Below are 24504 nucleotides of genomic sequence, written 5' to 3' on the forward strand. Positions count from 1 at the left end.
GCCTAGAGCTACAGTGCATGTGCGCGGGCGCGCCGCGCTGTACCGCCATCACTTTCACTTTCGCGGCCGCAGGGCCGCTTTTCATAGCCAATAGGTCTCGCTTTTGGGACCTTATAAGTATTTAGTTATGCAACTGTTGCATGGCTAAACACTTATAAGGTCCCAAAGGCGTGGCCTATTAGCTATGCCAATGCTTGTTTAAAAGAACTAATAGTTCCGTACATAATTTTATATATAGAGATCTTTTATGGGTGGGTTTGAGGTATTGCAAACAAGGGGGGTTTGACAGCATGCACACCGTTTTGTCGTCTTTTTTTCGGAACTCTTATTCCATTCTGGATTTGAATTGCGTGCAAGCCCGGTAACCGTGGTCCGCCCTAGGCCACGTGAGTAATACAATCTGTCGAGAAAGGGGCATGTGACACCCCAGACGGACGCACAGCATACATTAAGCATGATTCTGATGCCAAAATATCAATTTTCATCTTTTTATTCGAATTTCCTCCAATTTAAACGTTTTCATCCATAGTTTTTATTGACACAAGAGAGACGACTTATGTTCTTTAAATCCTTAACAACTGCTGACATGCCAATCCAGGCCTTATACTGTGGCGCGGTACATAAGTATTATCCATTCAATGATCCAAATAACCCAATGCATTTCGGACCCGTTTTCGGTCCTTTGTCAGGGGTACTCTACAATTTAAAACCATTGTTGTCAAAACGTGCATTTTAAATCACTCCAACGCGTCAATATTTACACTGAATTGTACTACTTTTAACTTGTATGCATTAACGTTTTCCCGCTAGAAAACACCTTAGAGTTATCCCTAGGTTGATGCTCAAAACCACCTCCCCAGTTCTCATTTTTCAAACCTTTTATAATTATGGCCCAATTCGATACCATGACACCCCTTCAAAAACACGTTATTGCCCAACACCTAAGTCACCCCGAACCTTTACCTTCTAGATCAGCTTTCAAAAACGCCTCACGATAAAGCGCAGGCCTCCGTCTCCTGAATGTTTTCCTAAATCTGTGCTTTCAACACCTGTACTCTATTTACGCCCTCCTCCTTTTCGTACCTTCCTCTGTTAACCCTATGTCTCCCTTACCATTGGGCAGTCACCTGCTCTTACGTGTTTCTCAACAATCTTTTGTGATGAATTTCGAACGTCGACGTTTTTAACAATAACCTCCACTTTATCTTGCCCTAGTAATCTTATTACGTTCGAAATAAACTCACCATTCCAAATCTGTGGCTTGTAGTAGATCAGGTTTTTGGTAAACATGACAAGCCACAGATTTGGAATGGTGAGTTTATTTCGAACGTTATTTGGATCATTGAATGGATAATACTTATGTACCGCGCTACAGTATAAGGCCTGGATTGGCATGTCTGCAGTTGTTAAGGATTTAAAGAACATAAGTCGTCTCTCGTGTCAATAAAAACTATGGATGAAAACGTTTAAATTGGAAGAAATTCGAATCAAAAGATGAAAATGGATATTTTGGCATCAGAATCATGCTTAATGTATGCTGTGCGTCCGTCTGGGGTGTCACATCGCCCCTTTCTCGACAGATTGGGTTTGAGGTATACCATTCATGTTAAAATTGTATTAATTGAGATCAATAACAATATTTTTATCATTTACATTTTAATGATCTTTTACAAGACTGGAGTTAGAACAGTATAGTTGACCCCCCCCGCCCCCCCTGTAAGTTTTTTTCCTTGTCCATTAGATTGGATTTAGAATAACAAGTTACTTACCTTCGGGAATGCATTTTCTAGTAGAGACTATCTAGCTGCAGATTCCTCAGCATTTTAATATTTCGGAGGCGTCAAGACTGGATTCGGAATTTTTTTCAATCAGTACTTCTGCACACCGCAAGGTGGCGCCTTGCGGCTCCGCACGGACCCCATTCCACTACAGAAATGAAGTGCGGGGGCTATATAAGCTCCACTACCAGGTACGGATATCAGTTGCTGCAACAGCAGGTCCTACCGGAAGGGTAGTCTGGTCAGAGGACATATGCTCAAGACAAGAAGTTCTATATACCATACTCTCCGTGCCCAATCCGGACCACACTAGCTCGGTCTGTTCTGATCTTCTTGAGAACTCAGGTCAGGAGTTGTATTGGCGAAAAGGCATACAAGAGCCCCGAGCTCCACTCAAGGCAAAATGAGTCTGAGCAAGAGACGCCTTGTAAGCTTCGACACGCAAAAGCGCTGACATTGTGCTTTCTCTGCAGTGGCAAATGGATCGAGCCAAGGATCTCCCCACTCACAGAAGAGACCTTGCACCACCTCCAGATGTAATTGCTACTAGAGAACCACTATTTGCAGATGGCTGAGATCGTCCGCCCTGGCATTGAAGAATCTTGCCAGGTGGTTCACAATCAGGAAAATTCCTTGCCAGTCCAGCCACTTCAGGAAGAGCATGGACACCTGGCACAGGGCCCATGACCCCACACTCCCCTGCTTGTTGCAATACCACATTGCAGCATTGTCCATCAGCACCTGTACCAGCCTTCCCTTGATGGACAGAAGAAAGGCAACACCAAGGGGATGGCCGTCTGCTCCAGAAGGGTGAAGTGCATCAGGCACTTTGCCGGAAACCAGAAACCTCAGAAATCCACCTCTCCCAGATGGCCGCCCAAATTCAGAAGCGATGCATCAGTCACCACTGTCAGCTCTGGGTGAGGAAGGGAAAGGGATCTGCCACTGACCCAATTGCAGTCCAGTATCCACCACTAGAGCTTTGGCAGCCTTCTTCGAAATGTAAACACTGTTGGGGAGGTCCCCTTGATATTGAATCCACTGAGACTTCAGATCCCACTGCAGAGCCAGCATCTGCCACCAGGCATACTGGACCAGCAGGATACCGGAGGTCCAATAGCCTCAGAGTCGACCTCGCTGAAATCTAGTACAGAGGCTGAAAGATCAGGATCATAACCTGAATATCATGGACTATTTCCAGGCAAACATAGTAGCATTAAAATAGGTAACAGTAACAGCGGTTCTTTACAGCTTTCTGAAAAGACTGTAGTGCTGTATCAAGTGCTACATAAATAATTATTTTTCAAACGAGGGCTTGGCCCAGTGGCTGGCAGCAAGTTAATTTCATTCGAAGTAGACCATGCAGTCCCCTTCGTCATTTTCTTGTCTCAAAAAGTCAAGCAATTGTGGCCCAGGGGCGGGTTGGGGGATAAATACATCTATGATGTGCATGCAAACCCTTCACCTTCAACCCCCATCAACCTACACAGGATAAGCATGGTCAAACTGTACTGTTTGGCCTTGGCTTCCTAGTTTGGAAGCATCAAAGTCCCATGTGGCTTCTCCAGCTCTGCATCAAGCAAAAACCTACGCCTTAACATGCTGTGTGTGGTCCTACCATGGGCCCCAAATTAAACAAATTAAATCTCTAATTGAAGCTCCCTCCTCACAGCCCCGCACCAAGCCCTAGGATTAGCTCAGACAACGTCCTGCACATAATCCATATTCAGCCACGGGTTGTTTATGTGGGACTCTCCGAGCCATTCCAGTGCAGCAGGGAGCTTCTTCTGAATTCAGGCAATCCATTTTGCATAATTCAATTGTTCATGTGTCAAGAAATGCTGTCAATATGCCCTAACAAACGTCTGTAAATGGGCATTGAGGGAAGAGGAGGTAGGAAGCAAGCTGGAGTGTGTAGCACACATTGCTTTATTTTACTGCTAGTCACAGCCTTATGCAAATGGCTGAATATGTGCTTGAAGTTGTTTTTTTACTACATAAAAAAAATGCCTGTCTACCCACAAACGCATGCCTGTGCTTCGGCTTGCGCCATAAACATGGTGAAAAGAAACATTCATCTAAAAGCATAGATTCATAGGCTCTCTCTATCCACAGACTATTTAAGAAATGGCCACAGCTCATGCTCTCCATTTTCACAGAATGTTGGGAGCGACCCTTGACCCCGTTTACAGGCAGGTCCCTCCCCGCGCTGCACAGCATCACCTGTGTGTTCCGTGTCCCTGAGCCTGCTGCTGCCGCTTGTAGTAAGTTCGAGGCCCTCCTCCACCCGCAGGCTACCACCTGCACCTCATCCCTGGTGGCCAGTGGTAGGTCATTAGCTCCTGCGCTCACACTGCCCCTTTTGCCCCTGTCGTGACAGTCTTCTGCCCGCGTACTGGTAGTTGTATTTCGCCTTGTTTTCCTTTTTTACTGTTATTGTGCCCTTTTTTTGCCTTCTGTATCCTCCGCCCGCTCTACCCCCTCGCTTTCCCGCCGCTACGTCCCCGCCCCCCTGCTCGCCCATTCGCCGCCCCGCTCCCACCTCCCAGCTGTTCCTCCCTCCCACCTCCCCTTATATTGCGGTGGCTGCACCGAAAGCGCACCTAAGACAAGCCCGTCCGCGCCTGGACCACGCCCAGCGCCAGACTCCCGCGAACACCAAAACGCCCGACACCGCTACGATGCCAGCACCCTCCACGCACTCAACATCTGACGATCACAAACCTGCTTCCTGGCCGCCCCGGAGCACACCAAAGCCCACCTAGCGATTCCTGAGGCGGAAGCCGGGAATCATTTAAAGTACTTTGCCAGCATTTAGCGCTTGGTTTTAACTTGCACCTTACTATTTTTTTAATTGTGCTTTGTTTGGTCTCACGCACTCACAGTCTCAGCCGATTAGGCGCTGACTGGGGAGAGTCTCGGAAACTTTGAAGGCCGCCATCTTCGGGGTAACCACAGCTTGCGGGCCAGTTGTTTTTGCCTTGACAGTTTAAATGATAGTGCTAGCGTGCACACACCGCTGGTCCACCAAAGGCAAGCCCATCTGCGCCCAAACGAGCACAGAGGCAGGAAATGCTGCCCAAAGTAGGACTCCTATTTAGATTACGAATCGCCTGACGTATTCTGGAAAAGCCTTACGCGATATTGGCATGAGAGGATTAATTAATTATTCTCCCAATATATGTTGCTTAACAAAGTTCCCTACTGTCCTTGAAGGACCGGTAGTTTGTAGAACTTGTCTCTTTCAGAGCAACTTGGTCACTACATGCTCACATGACTTATCAAACAAACTGGACTACGACTCTACCAGTCCCAAGTACATTTTATGCAATGTATAATCCCTAGCCAAACATGCAATAGAATGGGATATGATCTCCTCCCACTGCCCAGAGCTTTGCTTTATTACAGAAACCTGGTTAACACCAACTAACCATCCATCAATCAATTTGGCCATTGCGGAGGGCTACACATTTATCCATCTAGATAGAGTGGGCAAAACCGGGGGAGGCATTGCAATAGCCTTTAAAAACCATCTAACAGGTGCAATGGATTTCCACCATGGGCAACGATAGCTTGGAATTGGGAATTTTTAAAATTCACCATGTCCCCCATGGACTGCTGGAACGGAGCGCTAATTTATCAGCCTCCAGGTCCGAGAGCCAATTTCCCCAACTATCTGATCGAACAAATAGCCATGCAGAAATTTATTCTGTTGGGAGACTTTAACGGTGAAGATCTCGCCAATCCAGAAGTAAACAAGCGTATAACTAGTCATAACTTAATTGGTCTCTCCCAAAGGGTTCTTGGCTCCACTCACCATGCTGGTCACGCCCTGGATTTAATTTTCACTAATATTGATTATCTTAGTAGTTATCCCCCATATCCTTTAACATGGACTGACCATTTTATGGACATGTTTACTTATCAACACCCGTCTATACTGACTCCAATTGGAAATTTGGAACGGAAGAAGGAATCACGTAGGCCTTGGCATAAACTCATGCTGGAATCCTTTAATGAGGTTTTCCATCGGTTTTCGTGGGAATGTGGTTCCAACGACTCCGATGTTTCTGGTTTGCTGGAAGGTTTTAACTCTGAGTTAGTGACAGCACTGGACCTAGTTACTCCCCAAATAAAACCTAGGCCAGCCCAGCGGCAGCAATCCGCCCCCTGGTATACAGCCGAGTTGAAAACTGATAAATCCAACTGCAAGACTCTGGAGAGACGTTGGAGAAGTAGCAAAGACTTACTGGACAGACAAGCTTTTAAACTAGCTTTATCCAGCTACCACCAGAATATAGAAACGACCAGACGAATTTAAATCATGAATCAAATTGATTAATCCAATAATTCATCCAAAGTCCTATTCAACGTAGTTAAAGACTTGGTTTCACCTCAAGCCTGTAGACAATCGACGGCCGAATCTCAAGTACTTTGTGATTCAATAGCAAGTTATTTTCAGGAAGAAAAAAAACAAAAAAAAAAAAAAAAAAGAAATCGCTGATTTGCGCTAACTTTCCAACCATTAAATCTCAGAAACCGGCATTCTCCACTGGGCGGGATGAATTGGATACATCAGCTAGTTTTCTTGACCAGTTTGAAACAATCACACTCGACGAGATTTCTAACTCTATCGTCAGCAAAATCTGGTGCGCCTGGCGATTTATGTCCACCAAAAATCATGGCCCTCCTCTTTCCCAGCTGCGCTCCGAAAATTCTCAAAATTTTTAACTGTTTGATTCAATCGGGTATTATTCCTTCCGTCTGGAAAGAAGCTTATGTACGACCTATCCTGAAAAACTTAAAGCCGACCCTCAGATGCTTAGCAACTACAGACCTATATCTTTGCTACCCCTGTTGGGTAAGCAATTGGAAACCATAATAAATAGGCAACTAAGCTCCTATAAAATCTTACACCCCTCACAATCTGGATTTCGTCCATGTTCCAGTACTGAGACCGCTATCCCGGCAGTTACTGACTCCGTGAGGCAGGTGATGGATGCTGCGGAGGGGGGGGGGGGGGGGGGGGGGGGGGGGTTTGGGGAAATCAGTGGTTCGGATCCTCCTAGATCTCTCTGCGGCATTCGATATCAGATAGATGGCAAACCATAATGTTAGGACCGTACCCGTCTCAGAAATCATGTTTAGACAAGGGCGTACCTCAGGGCTCCTGTCTAAGTCCTACACTTTATGTTTATATGGCCCCTCTGGCCAAAACTGTCGAACCGTTTGGCTTCGAAATAATTTCTTCCGCTGACAATACTCAGCTGATGTTCCCAATCGGTTCTAATCTAGAAGATGAGAAAATTCGATTCCGGCAGGTATGCTCGCCATCTCAAGTTGGATGACGGTAAACTGCCTCCAGGTGAATCCTAGCAAAACCGAGCTTATGCTTATGGGTAAAGCCTCAACCATCTGGACGGACCACTGGTGGCCCCCATTCCAACTCAATCCGTAAACAATCTTGGACTAAAGTTGGACCAGACCCTTACTATGAAGGATCACATGGTGACTACTATCAGCTCCGGTTATTACAGTCTACGCAAGATACTCCCTTATCTGCCTATAAAACATCGGAGAACCGTGGTCCAGGCTATGGTAATGAGTTGCCTGGACTACGGGAATGCGTTGTTGGCGGAAGTGGGTGAGACATTGCTCGCCAAGTTACAGGTGATTCAAAACACCGCGGCAAAGATGATTTTAAATCGCCCCCCAGGCTCTTCCTCAGCCCCTTTATTGAGAGAGCTTCACTGGTTACCAGTGAAGAAACAATCCTTTTTTTAAGAGCTGCTGCCTTACCTTTAATGCTTTGAATGGTAAGGGCCCTCTCTACTTGCAAGAGAAATTTACAAAACAGATCTTGGGTTATAATCTTAGATCCAACTCGTAAGCTCTTCTAAAGGTTCACCGAATCTGTCTGGGGGTAAAGCCTTCTCGTACCTTGTCCCCTGGTACTGGAATCAGTTTCCCACGGTCCTTCGAAAATGCACTTCGTACATTGTTTTTAGGAAACAACTAAAAACCTTTGTTTTAAATACACTCATTAAATTACACTGATTTCTTCCTTGTTTTTCACTAGGTAAGCGCCGAGATGCCCCCGGGTGAGTCGTGCGCTATTGAAGTGTGCTTAACATAACATAACAAAGGACCCTTCTCCTGTCGGAGCTGCAGCTTCACCAGCCTCCGAGCCACCAAACAGCCCACTGCGACAGGACGCAACCACCTCAGATGCATACTACTGAAAACCCGCTCCGCACGCAAACACGCCGAACTCTGGGACCTGCTTGACACATCCTCCCCGGACGTCGCCTTCCTGACAGAGACCTAGATGAACGCCTCCTCTGCACCGGACATCGCCATAGCCATCCCGGACGGCTACAAGATCACCCGCAGGGGACGCACCAACGGAATAGGAGGTGGAATCACCATCATCCACAAGAACACCCTCAGGGTCTCGACCAGGACCGACGACACCTTCAGCACTTCCAGATCCACACTGATCCCAACACGACCCTCCGAAGAACTCTTGTCTACAGATCCCCCCCGGACCCGACCTCAGTTCAGCGACTCCATTGCCAACTTACTCAACACGCACGCCCTTGCCTGCACAGACTACATCCTCCTCGGAGACCTGAACTTCCAAATCGAGAACAACAACAACACTAACCCCACAACCCCGATTGACAACCTCGGTCTCAGACAGCTCGTCACAACACCCACCCACTCCGCCGGCCACACACTTGACCCCCATCTTCTCCGCAAGTTCCCACATCACCTTCAGCCAAACCACCAAGCTCCACTGGACCGACCATCGCTGCATCCACTTCACCTTCCGGAAACCCACAACGCACCACCGCACTCAACAGATCCCCCGCTGCAGAAGGAGCAAAATCACAAATACCACCCTTTTCCAAAGCCCACCCGCCGAACCCACTGCCGCCCGCAGCCTCAGGCGCTGGATCGACGACTGCACCAACACTCTCGCCACGATCAAGAAACCCTCCAACAGACACACTAACAAGAAAGCCAGCTGGTTCACCTCAGATCTCCAGACCTCCAAGCAAACCGGTCGAAAAATAGGTAAGAAATGGCACTGCAAACAGAGACCGGACAGCCACGCAGCCCACAAGTACGCCATCATCACATCAGATCTGCCAAAAGGGCATCCTTCAAGGACCGCCTTGACAACAACGCAAACAGGAAAGAGTTCTTCAACATTGTGAAGGAACTCTCCAACCCTAGCTCCAACACCTACGACATCCGACCATCGCAAGACCTGTGCGACTCCCTTGCCACCTTCTTCCATCGCAAGATCGCAGACATCCACGACAGCTTCAACAACCTGACCGCCTCGACAGCCACCGACACTTCAGACCCCACGGCCACCACCCACATCAACCCCCTGCTCACCTGGACCAACATAAACGACGATGACACCATCAAAATCATGAACACCGTCCACTCCGGCTCTCCGTCAGACCCATGCCCGCACCACATCTTCAAAGCTAGCGCCACCATCGCACCCCATCCCCGCAAGGCCATCAACACCTCCTTCGAGACCGCGACCTTCCCGGAGAGAGAGCTGGAAGCACGCCGAGATCAACGCCTTACTCAAGATGCCCAAGGCGGATTCAAGGGACCTCAAGAAATTCCAGCACATCTCCTTGCTCCCGTTCCCGGCGAAGGTCATCGAGAAAACAGTCAGATAGCTGAACCACTACCTCGAGGAGAACGACATCCTGGACCCGTCCTAGTCCAGATTCCGCAGCAACCACAGTACCGAAACTGCCCTCATCGTCGCCACCGATGACATCAGGGCCCTGCTGGACAACGGCGAAACCGCGGCCCTCGTCCTCCTGGACTTATCAGCCGCCTTCGACACCGTCTGCCACCGCACCCTACGCACACGCCTCCACAACGCAGGGATCCGAGACAAGGCTCTGGAATGGACCACCTGCTTCCTCTCCAGCAGAACCCAGAGCGTCCGCCTCCCCCTTTCCGTTCCAAAGAATCCGAAATCATCTGCAGCGTACCCCAAGGATCATCCCTCAGCCCAACATTGTTCAAAATCTACATTGCACCACATCGCCTGACCTCAACATCATCTCTTACGCCGACAACACCCAGTTGATCTTCTCCCCCACCAAGGACCCCCTCACCGCCAAAAACCAACCTCCACGAAGGAATGAAAGCAGTCGCCGAATGGATGAAGAACAGTCGTCTGAAGCTGAACTCTGACAATACAAAGGTCCTCATGCTCGGCCCCACCCCCTCAGCCTGGGACAACTCCTGGTGGCCGACCGCACTGGGAGCAGTACCAACACCCACCGACCACACACGCAACCTGGAGTTTATCCACTCCATGACCAAGCAAGTCAACGCCGTCTCATTATCCTGCTTCAACACCCTCAGCATGCTCCGCAAGATCTACAGGTGGATCCCCACCGAAACAACAAGAACAGTCACCCAGGCCCTCGTTAGCAGCAGGCTGGACTACGGAACGCCCTCTACACAGGAGCCTCGGCCAAACTCCTGAAACTACTACAACACATACAGAACAGAACGCCTCTGCATGCCTGATCCTCAACATCCCTCGCCACAGCCACATTACACCCCACCTGAGAGACCTGCACTGGCTTTCAGTCAACAAGAGAATCACCTTCAAGCTCCTCACCCACGCACACAAGGCACTCCACAACACCAGACCAGCATACCTCAACAGACGACTCACCTTCTACACGGCCAGCTCCGCTCTGCCGACCTCGCCCTCGCCACTGTCCAACGCATCCGAAGACCGACCACCGGCAGCAGATTGTTCTCCCACCTCGCCCCAAAGACCTGGAACACCCTCCCCATAATCCTACGACAGACCCAGGACCTACTAACCTTCAGGAGGCTACTCAAGACCTGGCTAGTCGAGCAGTAGCAGCACCCCTCCACCCCCCCCCCCCCCCCAGCGCCTTGAGACCCTCACGGGCGAGTAGCGCGCTCTACAGATTTCTTGATTGATTGAAGGGATGCATGGCCATAAGCGAACAACAGCACAGTAAGGCCATGCTAATGGTAAACAGTGTGATGTGAAAAAAGGCCATTACTATAACCAATACATTTTCGCCATATAAACCAGAACAATATCCATAATATTTACTCCAAAAAAAAAAAACCTGTTAAGTTGAAATTTAAGTTGAAAGTATCACCACTCTGGTCTAGTAGTATGAAAACCTTTGGGGCGGAAAAAAAGGGAATTTATGCAATACGCTCTACCCACCTCAAAACATCATACATCACCACATTACAAATCACAACACCATTGATTCTCGTATAAAAGAGCTCAATTGACATCACCAATTACATTACAGGACATAATTAAGTGCATTACATAAGGATGTTTCTGAAATTTGGTAAATATGTGCAGGTCCATTATATTTACACTCAGGTTAGATCACTTTGGATTGCAATAGCAGCAGTAATAGGAAGCGGAAATCTATTTCACAAGAATGAACAGGATAGGAAATTATAACTCAGTGCCATCGACAATGAAATATTCCCCTACCCTTTCTTCATGCTCAAGCAAAACACCAGACAACTGTGGCACTGATGCAGCAGTCTCAAGGTATCAAATTCTGTTAGAATACCAGGACATCAGTGCCACCCATTTTGGAGCTGGCTACGCTGGTGTCTTTACAGGACCATACAAAGAGAGCACTTGACGGCAGCAGTTTAGTGGTCCCAGTTATTAGACCAGTTTGGTTAATGGCAACCATTGATAAATACTCAGTTTTGCACACTCAGCTCTCCATCAATGTCCTTAAATGGTTTCACCCTTTTCAAACAAACACTGCCCAATTTCATTGGCTTCGTTTTTTTTACTATTATGGCAATGACAAATATTCTCCTTCGAGGGATGGAAATCGGTGCACAACTGCTCACGGTTTGCATCTAGGTTTGTAAGCTAATGAAAATGGATTCGCATTAAGTGGCTTTAGAACAGTGGAGAGAAGACTGAAGCCATGTTATCTGAACAATCCCTTTTGTTCTCGTCAGAACTCCTGGATTGGAGTGTTTGACTTGGTTTTTACATCTCAAAAAGAAAACACAGACACTCCTCCCACTCAAAGATCTGTTATCACATGTATGATTTCTTTACTTCAGTCTGCCTGAATATTTCCTGCACCGACAGAAGCAGATTAAAAAGCAGCTACATAAGAACATGAGTGAGTTTTGGGGCAACATCAGTTGTGCTCTGCTGGTTTTTATTTTCAAGATTGTGGCAGTAAAATCTTCCGCTGTGCCATCCCACTGGACCCAAACTCTTAACTTTGGCACTATTTTCTCATTAAGCCCATAGGCAACAGAGCCAATCTGGGGGTGATTTTGAGTCTGGTGCGCTTGCATTTTGGCTTCTAATTTGTGGGACATAAAGGGTCAGAAAATGCTAATTTAATAACATATTAACCTCCTTCTGTATACTCGGGAAGCCTAAGAGACAGAGACCAGAAATTGTGGGTGTGCACTCTAGATAACCAAAGACTTATTAAAAGTGAGTTATGTAATAGCTACAAAAGGGGGAATTGTTGGAAGATTTTTTGGGGCAGATAGAAAAAAAAATAACGTAAGCAGATCCTGTATAATCACTTTTCAGTAGTTATTGGTGAAGCAGAGGATCTCATATTTCGTTATAGTGTGCTACCTGGAGCTAAACTTTTATAATTCAACGTTCAAAAAGTTGCAAATAGCAACACCAAGGCTTAGCTTCCAGAACTTTACAATTAATCTTTGTAAACAAGAACACAGCTATATGAATACACAGCTCCTGAAAACAATTAAATTTAAAAAAAGACATGCATCAGACAAAAGAAAAAACTGATAGAGATTTTCCACCAAAACACGAAAGCAAAATCGGTGTTATACAATTTCTGCGGTACGCGTAGAATACCAGACTACAAAGAATAATATTTTCTCTATACAGTTTTAAAAGTATTAGAATGGGAAAAAGTGGTTAAAAGGTGCAAGTTATTATTTTACCATTTGTCTCTGGGAAAGTACTTCACAATTTCATTAATGATTGGCTGATAGCAGGCTTCTCGTTCTGTCCTCCCATCTTCACTCCAATCTCTAATAAATTGTTTAATTGTGGATTTTAATTTGTCCATATCAAACGTGGATGCAGGATAAACTTTTCTGTTTCCCTGTATCAAACATACACAAATGTCAGAAAAATTCAACAGTGTTGAAAAGTTTGTCAGCAGGTACAATATCAGACTCAGAACAAGTTGAGGGACATTTTTACAATGTTACTCTTTGTACTGAACAATAAATTGACATGTAAAATTAACATTTCTTAAAATACATGTTTCAGTAAGCCTTAGACATAAAAAATGCAATTATACTTTGATATTTACTTTTGAGGAAGCAAAGGGGCATGGTTTGCACAACTTTCCGCATTCTATAACAAGGCACCTTTGGGCATATTGCTTCAAATAATCATCTGCACTAAAAACAAAAACACTGACTCAATGTTCATTCTAAAATAACGTTGACAAAGAGGAGCCTTTAAGGGATACTATGTATGCATTTTGTATTTACATAGCATAAACATATCCGAAAGTTGGCGAAGCACTGTACAAGTGCAAAGACGCTTTCACCTTGAAAGGAGGAGTAGCTGGTTCATTGATTATTTAGTGCCTAATTGTGCAGTGTTCTTTTCAGAGGAGATTGTTCAACTCTTTCTGAAATTGTAACAGATTTGAGCAACCCTGATTAATATAGGGCTATTGTTCGAGATCCTAGGTGCATAAATAGAGAATGCTTGTTGCTTTGGTTTTCCATTTGTGAGACTATGAGGCCTTCAAACAGCAGTGCTAAAGTCACTTTTTTTTTTTAACGAGCAGTAGTTTTACATGTAGAGAAAGCTGGTACCCGGTCATTTTGGTTTCAGTGGTGATGTATATCCTGAAGATCAGAATTGAATCTGGGTTTAATCTGAGTGACCAGGAATTGGGTGAAAGTGGGGTTTAAATGAGTCTAGGTTCAGGGTATTAAGCCAAGTTTAGACTAACTGTTGCTAGTTGTTAATGACTAATATCAGGTATTCTGTTTTGGTGGGGTTAAGCTTGGGGTAGGTGTTTGACATGGGGGTCTGGATTAAGGGATTGTAAAGTTTAAGGTTTTGGGTGTCTGGAGCAGAGGAGACTTTCAAATATAGTTAGTGTATTGGTGAATTTTGATGTTGCTAACCAAGTCGTTCTTCAAAAATGAAAATACACTTCTAGGAAAAGCAAAAGATTATCACATTAGTCAGTAACACCAATATAGGGCCTTAAAGAATGGTAGAAAATCAGGCCTGCATTATACCACAGTTCTACCCAAGTGTGTCCTTACATTATGTACAACTTAATTTTTCAATCCATCTTCAGAATCTACGCCTGCTGATCTTCAGGAATGCTTTAAATTACAATGGGGTTGGGAAAGGGAGACTCGGCATAACAGTATCATACAATGTGTTCCAAATAATAAAGAAAATGCATTCATCTACACCTTACCCAATGACAAACACTAGCACAACACTTTAGATGTTACCTCCAGACCTGGACATCACTCAAGTCTTTTTTTCTAGAAGTGGTAGCAATATTCCTGATGAGGTATTGGAAGCTGAACAATATGCTATGTGCTTCTTTCAGGAACTGCCAACAGTCCAGTTTGCAGATAAGGACATACTACTTCAGATGACTCCCTACCACTGATCTGCAGACGATTCAGTGGTAACACAAAGCCCTTTTCCTGAGGTTCTCTCACTGCATCACAACCGTTTGGCATATTCCTTGAAGATTGACATGTTTCCTACCTACTTTGGGAGTATCTGCTATTCAGTCTTCAATGTGCTCAAAGGCATGTGCAGTGTGAACAGCTAACTGTGACTATGTTGTACAGGGTGTGAGTCCTGGTGTGAGGCTTGCACAGCTGCTACACATTCTGAACTTAGTCTGTATGGGTGAAGGAAGCTTGCACAACTCTGAGTGTGCGTTTCTTAGGGAAATTATACCAGAACCATTTATTTCACTACATAAAAAAACAAACCAATTGAGTGCAAAAAAATATATATATTTTTTTTTAAACAATGCAGGTTGCATTTTCTTAAGAAAACATTTTACATTAAGAAAAAATATGTTTCTAGCAAAAACTAATTCAGAGAATGTAAATGCTTTCATGAACAAGACAGGATCTACACTTACTGTAAAACTAGGGATAAGGGAAATATATGGGTGTTAAATAGCAAGAGCAAAGAAGTAAATGAGACAAACGAGTTACAAGTAGCTATTACTTGTCCCTCCTACACAAGTTAGGTATCACATATATATTAACATGAACTAAACAATTGCAATAGTTTAGGTATAACATTCAACTATATTGGGTACTCTCTCTAGTCTTGCTAGGTTTTAAAGATTGGTTAAATATGCCGCAAAACATACCAATGCTCACTGCAAGATATTTTGTGAAAAACCCCTCATGGATTTTTCTAAAATCGCATTATAAAGGGGCAACATCCATATTTAACAGAGGAATTTCATCAATTTTGAAAAAAACTAATGTAAATGACACTAAGTATAATGTAGAGTGCTAGGGAATCAACCTTTTTCTTATGCTGGACCTATAGTTTGAAAAGTAGTTGGCCCCAATTGTTTTCTGGCTTTAGGTCTAAATTAGAGCAGTTTATTAGAAGAAAAAATGTCTCCCCCCAAAAATATTTTTACATGACCAAATAAAACTTGCCCCCAAACTGTGCCGAAATGAAAAAGTTGAATGGGCTTTACAAGAGGTGTGATCTAGGAACCATAATTAAAGAGTGTTTTTGAAGTGTGGCTATGCAACAAAGGACACGGCCCAAACCACATGGGCTATAAACCCATGTATGACAAATTCATAAACTGAGACTTCCTTAACAGAGAACAACTGAAATCAGCGAGCAAATATTGGAGTACCCATATCCTCACCAATTATCACAATACAATTTAAGTACAATTACGGTATACCACGAGAAAAAGCAGATTGCTAAATTTGAAGAGATTTGCACCCCTCATTATATCAGACATGTTGGGGTAGCAATGGTTTTGCTATACACATGAAGTGACTTAGATAGAGAGAAGCTTCGATGGGTACAAATATGATATAGTAGCATTTTTAGGTTAAAGAGAGGGCTGAGCTCTGCAAATCAATCAACATGCCAAAATTCAATGGTGCGAACTTGGGTTAAAGTGTGCAAAAGAAAAGTAGAAATGAAAAAACAGAAGTGGTGTGCAAGGTCCCTGTGGCTATCTCAAAGTAGCTACTAATGAAGGGAACAAAGTTTTGTCAGGATAGGCGTGCCAATCACTCAAAGAGGCTTCAGGTAAGCAGTTGATCAACACATCATTCAAAGACCAAACAATTAAGTAATAATATCTACTATACCAGGAATGTGGGCAGAGGTAAAGGCAGGGGATTGGTCTTCATAGCCTTGGTGTTAGCTTGTTCTATTGTATGTGCATGTGTCCGGTCTGGCAGGGAAGTGGAATGAATACAACTGCAAGGAAGACTTAGGAAAGCATAGAAACCAAAAACAAATGTCCTAGGAACATCCCCTACAGTCCAAGTAATAATGAATATGCAGTTCAGTTTAGGGGAGATAATGGCAGTCAGAGTGGAGATAGGCCAGGCAGTGCCTGTTAAATTGTAACTATGGAGTTTCATTCATTTTTGCTTGTGGGATGAGGAAAGAACTTTAGGGGCTTGGTAGTGAACCAGCCCTATGCTTGCTAAATAGTGGAACCTAGCAATTTTGTTCCACAATGTTATAACAAACTGAATTTTAGGCCGTAGTGGTAAACAAGAATAATTGTTACACAAGGAGCTCAACGAGTAACAAGGTATTCATTTTGCTATAGAAAACAGACATGCAAGTTGTACATACTTCGCCATACTCTTTATTTTCAAACATGTGTATACAGTCCTCCACAATGGCCTCCAGGATCTCCCGATTGTGATCTATACATTGTCGAATCCGATCCAAATGAGGAAAGAAGTCTGGAAGAAGATTCTGTTGATTGTCAGGGAGGGATCGGAACTGCCTTTCTGTTCGGTTAACTCGCTCATGAATACCAGTTCTGAAAATTCAAACAAAATTACGTACCACTGAAAATAGCATTGTGCAAACAAAAGCACACCACCCATCCACTTTTAAAGACCAATGGATGCAAGTTGGTCATGTTAATAAGTACTGCATATTTAACAGCCAACATTTCTAGCTTACATACTGTACTTCTGTTCTTTGAGAAATTAGCCAAACCCAACTAGACAGTACTCTAGAGAAGCAACGCAAGTTCGGGTAGCTGAATGGACTCATCACCACTCAACAGTAATATTAGTGGAAAATTAAAAATAAGAAAAAACACTGATCTCTTTTTAGGCAGGAACAACCATTAAAGCAGTTCAAGACAGTGATGAAGTTTCGGTTTACATTTACCACACCTTTTAATTCATGTTGCATGGTATGCGTTTGTGGAAGTTGCAATTTTTTACATAAATGTTAACCTCATAATATAGGAATGTGCTTTACCGGTAACATAGAAAATACGTGTCAATATAGTGGTAATGGAAAATGTGCCTTTTAAACGTGCCAAAAGAAAATGTTGCTCATTTATGCAGAAAGCTCCCATTTTTAGGTCTCGCGAGCCAAAGGCTCGAAGAGACATTTTATATCTGGGCTTTTCAAAGTGCTGCCGTGGCCTAAAGCTACAGTGCACGTGAACGTGCACGCGCGCAGCGCCATGTGTCTTAACTCCGTAGCGATCGTAATCACGATCACTTTCACTTTCGCGGGCTCCTCTGTTGCTGGCATTCCCCCCTCCCTTCTCGTTTCCCTTTCAGATGAGACCAGACAGCTGCTAAAGACCTGGAAGCCTCTCCCTAGAAAAGAAAACACACTGCACACCCATCTACCCGATCCCACCATTGGCTCTGGTTCCCTACATCCCCGCTTCTAAAAATCCTTATACCAGCAGGTCAACACAAGTGCACATTACCTCTCTGTTTTCACTGTCTACCTTTTCTCACTATAGCTTCTCTACAGTTCGTCTTTCCTGTATGTTGCTGTTTCCTAGTTTATATCTTCTTCCTTGTTTTTTTTATGCGTTCCCTCCATTTCTAGCATCTACGGGATGGTTTGAAAATGGGGATTCTCTGCAGCTCAGTGATATTTGGAGTGCAGGGTGGCCTTGTGTGGTAACGAAACCGGATAAAATAAGATAAGGGGGACTGTTGTGATGCACTCGCTGCACAGTGTAAACCCGACTGCATATGTTCCTTAGTTATGACTGAAATGCGCTTTGTCCATTCACCACGCTGCAGCTGGCCGTTATTCAACTTTTGCAACACGTCGAAACAATTCGTTTTTCCCCTACCATTCTACTCCCATTTTTTGTTATTTTGGTACCTGCTGAAATCATTAATCTGGTAGGTGACTTAAAAAAATTGTATGCCGCTTCCACCAAGAGTCCTGCTCCTGCGGCTTCTGACCTCTACGAACAATATGTCTGATTACTACAAATTCAATGTTATTCGATTTCTAGACCACAGAATAGTGAAAGCTGAGTCAACTCCGAACCTGTGATATGCACGTTACACCCATATGTCTGCACCGCATGCAAAAATCCAATTAATTATTTTACCACATAAAAGCCATTAGTGTGTTTCCGCGTTAGAAGGTAAAAGGTGAGCATTTCCCCAGATAAGCGGTGAAAGCGATGTGGACAACAATGTTATTTAAGATGGACGGAGCTCAAATGCAGGACAATGACATTTAACTCAGTCAGTCAGTCACTGCCATAGAAAGCCTGCCGGGAAGGGATTTCACTTGGTCGAGTACTAGTAGCCGCTACTAGCCAGAGATGTCAAGTAACCACATCAGGTGTGAATATTTCCAACGTGAGGCGGCATCCTGGCGCTAGCAGTTAATCGCATACAAAGGTGAAAACACCCATAGCAGAATGTATATAATTATCCAGACGTGGACAAGCTGCTTACACCCGATATAGGAACATTTAAAATCAGTTGTAGCTGGGAGGTTAAAATTCAACTGGGCCGACTCAGCTGTTCATCATGTTGAAGCACCTTAGACACATGAAATAACACCTATAAATGGCGTTAACCACGTACATGAGCACAGCAGGTGGTCTATATGTGCCAACTAAGGCTGTTTGGCGTAACTGGACAGATTTGCAAAGTGTCTTACCTGATGTGGAGGGCTCGGAGTAACAGGTGGGACTCACACGGAGTAGACACAAGAAGCCTCGCAGGCGCTGCTGCCTGCTGGGCTCAACCTAAAAAGGATGGGGTTCGACTGCACGGTACTAAACTGTTGTAGATTTTACCTGAGGCAGGACAGTCACAGAGAGCCCCAGACGCCGCACTTACTGGAGGCCCTGCACTCTGTTACAATCAGAGGTGTGCAATATTCTCATAATTTGCTCTTGCATAATTATGTGAAATATCAGGAAATTACGCCAGTGTTCGCAACATGCTTGTCCTTCATTTTACTCAATATTTTAACATTGTCTCAGTTTTTGGCACGACAAAGCATTCACAGATTAAAAAACAAGCATTTGCAATGCAATAGGTCTCGCATTTATAGGAGTTTGAGCTATTGGCATTGTAAATGACAATGCTTTTTATTTAAGTTTGGGTTTTTTAAAACATAAATAAAAGGCACAGTCATTTATAATGCCAATAGCTCAAACTCGTATAACTGCGAGACCTATTGCATTGCAAATGCTTGTTATAGTTCTTTAACTGCTAGGTCTCAAAATAATCTCATGCTTTACTATCCCTTTAATAAAATGCATCCTTTTTGTAAATTCTGAAAATGTTACAATTGAACTGCATAACTTGACATCTAGAAAGGTCTTTGCAGCAAAATGCATTTTTTTACACCTCACACCATACGATTTCATCATATTTGGATATTTTTTTCCGCTAATTCCATATAAGGAATAAGTAAGTATATCAATGAAAGAAAATGGTTGCTATAGTTTTGATATCCAGGCTCTAACCAGGACATGCTGGGTAATAATGTTTCCTTTCATAGGGCAGACTATTGTTACACAATGGGACACTGAACAGCTAACAGTGTAGGCTCAAAGGGTTTCATGAGAACATTCCTAGATGTATCATTATGTAATTTGTTGTAGCCGCATTCAAATAAGGTTGATATGGACGTTCACCGTGGGAATTGAGGAAGACAACGACAGACCATCGGAAGATCCTTTCCCATTGGCCAGGACTGATTCAACATTTTGAGTTTGCAACATGTCTTGTGCTTTCTATACAGTACGTGTTCCTAGCTAGAGTGTTAATGCGTTCTATACATTCCTTCCCTGCTATACCCCTCAGCACTGGACTGTGCTACTCCTGCGTGAGATTCCTGTAAGCTACTGCCAACAGTGATTTTCTTGTTCTCCTTATCCTTTGTGAGGAGACTTTCTATCTTTATGATGATCATAGATACTGCTGTGATTATTCGCTCCTATCGGATTGATGGTTAATTCTGCAGCTGTTAGAGAACTCGGTGAGTTACAAGAACTACTCTTTATGGGGAGTTCGACCCTTTTATAGCCATTAGCTTTTTGCTCCAAACTTTTACCATTTTCCCAAAAACATTTTTATGGGGCCTAGATTATGTCCTTTAGATTAAGATAAGGACTAATTCCTTCACATAACACTGTCATTTTGTATGCTGGTGCTAACTAAAATTCTCTCAAAATTTCAACAGACTTATCTGGCTAACTTGAATAAAAAGAACAAAAATACAAACTAATCTCTTAATGAGAAATAAAGCTTTTTATAAAACGTCTTCAAACCTCTCATAAATGACTGAACATTAAATGCTATAAGCTGATGATTATTTTAGAAATGTATTCAGGTTGTGATCCATTCTACAGTGGCAAAGATTGTCCACCTGGAGAAGAAATTGGAGGCTGATTTAGTAAGTTTTAAAGTGGAACTGGTCATAAAATATTTATGGGATTTCCACGCTTGCATGTGTCCCCATTCCCAGGTGTGGTTCTGTAGTTGCAACAAGAGTCCTGTATAGCACATACTGGGAATTTATCGAGTTGATGTTCTGAATGCTCGTTCATAACGAAGAGCAATTGAGAGATCTGTAGTGGACACTATTCAGGGAAAGATTGCCTTGACTTTGTTAGAAAAGTTGTCTCTGGTGTATTGGAAGGGCTGCAATGTGAAAGTGGTCACAACGGGCTGTGCATGAAACGGGAAGTCTGACTTTGCTAAGCGGCGTTTCAGCTAGTGCTCGTCTGTTTAGCTGTTCCACAGCACCGCTCCCCTACTTCTAGGTGGGAGCAGGGCTTTAAGTAGTGCTGGGACCTGCCGGTGCTCAGCACCAGCAGTTCTAAAAAGCAGGTGCTGACACTGATCCCTATCGGGTTCTTAGTTTTTGCCCTCCCCTTCAGGGTGGAAAGCAAATCTCAACTCTGCAGCAGTGCCACCCTTCACAGCCTTTGATGTAATTTCAAAGAGACTCTTTATAATGCTTTAACTCTTGTAATTTCAGAAAATATTATAAACAACGAAGCCATAGTTGTTGCTTATTTACCTTAAGCAACTAATAGCCATTGATAAAGGAAATAGTCCTTGGCTTGTTGTAGGTGTAATGTTACTTGTTGTATTATATGTCTGGGGCAATGACAGAAGTAGGAAAATACCAGTGGGGCGGCACATAGTGGTAAGCACAGATCTTTTTTTCGTGGATGTTTTTAAGCCAAGCCCTCAATTATATCGACCACGCCACTTTGAGACAACCCCCCCCCCCCCCCCCCCAACTCCAAAGTATTTTCAGCCCTCCTAAAGCCCTGGGTGGGAGGATTACGAAACATAGACACACTAAAACAGCTTTCGTGTGGAGTTGTGTTACTCACACCTTTACAGAGAGGCTGACCTGTGTGCTTTACCTTACCCATAGTATCGGTATGTGTTTATAATCTTCCAAAAATGCTCGCGCTCCAGCCGCTCCTCCTCCTGTGGGCTCTGCTGTAGCCGCCGCTTGGTGGAGAAGAATATCTCCACTTCCTCCTCTTCCTGGCCACAACCCCCACCTGTGGAGGTGCACAGTTCCGCCTCCTCTTCCCGGGGTCGGCGGATTCCATGCTGAATTGCCTCCGCCATCCCTCGCCTCCAGCACTGACCCTTCTCCAACCGTTTCCGCTAGGACCAACCAGGGAACAGCGTCAATCCAGATAGCATATCATGCAGGGTCAGAGAGCTACGTCAACGCGCTGCCTCGGCGCCATTGGACCGGGCGACAGGAAGGAAAGATCAGATGACGTCACGACGGCAGGAAGACAACACAAAAGGGACACAAAAGCACACGCGGTTTTTTTGGCTGGCTTTAGACGGACACCTGAAACACTAGACTGAGAACTAATTTTCTTCATGGCATCGGGCAGACGACTACGTTTTGCAGAACGCCTCAAAATCTTAGTAAAAATAAAAGTACTTTATAGAATGAAAGTAGAGCCCTCGTAGGACCTCGGCTTCAGTGCTAGAATTGGACAAAATGTTTCGAAATCCTAGAAATTGGAGCCACGGTGTGACAGCATAAAATAAAGGGTGCGCAGTCTGACAGTCAGCTTTGGTTTTTAGGTCTCGCCTACTGTTGCTGCGCACATGCGCAGCTCGCTCCGCGAGATTTATTGTAAATGAGGAGTTTGAGATAAGGACTTGAAGCCCCGCCCCTCATTTCCATTGGCTGGTGTCACCGTTTATGGTAAACAGTGGCCTGCCATTGGAAATTAGGTGTTTGGGTTGGCTCCCTTTCCAGGGGCGGCTGGTGACATTTGAAAGTGGTGAGGCGTAATTACTGCACTGTGGCGAGCGAGCGAGCCCAAACCACCTACAGCGGTTTGAGGAGCGGAAATTAAATATCCCGGGAGACAGAGCAGCCACATTGTCATGGCGCCGGCGCAATATAACAAAAGCATGTTGACTGCTGTAGAGCCAGGGGTCTGGCTTGGCTCTCAGAGCCCGGCGCACACGAGCCGAGCCATGATTCTGGTTGATATAAATTATACTAAACAAACATCATGTAAAAATAATATAAAATCTCTTCAAAATTAAATGTTTTTTTAACATTGGGAAGCAGCACACACAGTGGGCCTCCACTATTTACGGCAGCCCCTACTTCCGACTAAACCCTGTTGATTATCTATGAACTGCTGGGAGTGTCACATGCCCCTCACCACACCCTGCAGAGGCCCCCCATCATGTTGTCTCACAACGCTGAGCATTTCACCACAGCACACCAGTTTATAGCGCTGCACTGAGAGGCATCTGTTAACAGGGATAGTGTAAACTGAGCTTAGAAGCATCCATGTGTCGCCACAGACACAATGCTAACTCGGAGACAAGTCATTGCCTCGTGTAGTCTATAAGGGTCTAGATTTATATTAAACTCGGAGCAACGTCATAGTCTAATATCCTAAACACAAGAGGTCTCTGAACAACGCACATGCTGAAGTCACCATTTCAAGGCGCTCAATTATGCAATAATAAACAACACGTAGGCAGGTTAAATACTCACTGGCCATTTGAGGATGATGTCTGCACATAGTGCTGTGTGTCTGATCAGGTGCAGTGTGACATGTAGCGCTCTGGTGCGGCAGAGTACCGGGCCCGACCCGTTCTGCTCTAGTGCCCCCTGGCATGTCCCTAATGGCGGTGTGGTACCCATGCCCCGTGCTTCCGGTATGCTGTGATCAATGACGTGTACATGACAGCTTGCTCCTCTCACACTGGTGGTTTCTCAAACCCTGTACAGCCCCGTTCCCTGGGGTCATGCCCGGTGGTGCCCTAGTGCTACTGAGCCCCACGCCCTATCGAGTGTGTTGTGCCCAATGGTAAGGGCATGCCATCTCCCCAATTCACTACTCCAGTCATGTGTGTACTCCCTTCCTGAGTATCTAAAGCCCAGCGGGGTGGCTGTGCCCATCCAGGTGTCACTCCCGCTTTCAACACCTAATCCCTCACCTACTGCTCGTCACTGCCCCTCCCACCACCCGGTATATAGTGCGCGCCGCTGGGGAGGGCTGCTAGTGCACAGGTGACAGGCGCTGCTGCCGCAACTCGGAGCCACCACCCTAACCTGCCACGTGAGCCCCTCGCCTGCACTCAGTTCCGCGCCTTCAACCTACGACCCCCTCAAGGCTTTTCAGCTGCGTCTGAGCCAGCACCCCCTTCACCCGGTCTGCCTATCCGCTCACCTCCTGCTCTGGACGTCTCCTCATAGCGCTGTACATAAGCAGGTGGGATTGGGAGCACAGCAGAGCGCGGCAAGTCCAGCCAGTGGGATACGAGACACGAGTGATTGCGCACAATCGACGTTTGAGCTTCCTGCCGCCTGCCTGCAGCTTCTCTACCCCACCCCTTCATAACTCATCATAGGGCAGGAACCGCCCCCTGTGACTAATTGGGAAAGGGATTGGATAGAATGCAGAGATGCCCCCCGCCCATTAGAAGACGGGGCCGGGGCTGCTGCAATGAAGCATGCAATCCTCGGTCCCTTGCTCTCCTAAGGGGAAGGCAGCGGCTAGTAGTAGTGCGCATGTTCGGTCTGGTCATAAAAATGACCATGCACAAAACCGAACATGTGCACTATTACTGCGCTCACAGACAACAACTG

General features: G+C 45.0%; 1 protein-coding gene across 3 annotated transcripts in view; it reads right to left on the minus strand.

Moving 5' to 3' along the window:
- Window positions 1-22128, minus strand: part of CARNMT1 (carnosine N-methyltransferase 1) — a 142334-nt gene extending 120206 nt beyond the window's left edge. For 2 of the 3 annotated variants that reach the window (XR_014970369.1, XR_014970370.1), the window contains exons 1-3: window positions 21784-22119; window positions 16726-16918; window positions 12804-12967 (exon numbers count right to left, since the gene is read on the minus strand). Coding sequence is in view for 1 of the 3 variants with exons in the window: in XM_085633068.1 (XP_085489194.1) it covers window positions 12804-12967; window positions 16726-16918; window positions 21784-21992 (566 nt within the window). In the remaining 2 variants the exon portion in view is untranslated. Of the gene's footprint in view, window positions 1-12803; window positions 12968-16725; window positions 16919-21783 lie in introns of all 3 variants that reach the window. The other variant, XM_085633068.1, reaches the window with a different exon arrangement.
- Between the last annotated feature and the right edge of the window lie 2376 nt (window positions 22129-24504).

The sequence above is a fragment of the Triturus cristatus genome, chromosome 2_1, assembly GCF_964204655.1.
Source record: "Triturus cristatus chromosome 2_1, aTriCri1.1, whole genome shotgun sequence".
NCBI lineage: Eukaryota > Metazoa > Chordata > Amphibia > Caudata > Salamandridae > Triturus > Triturus cristatus.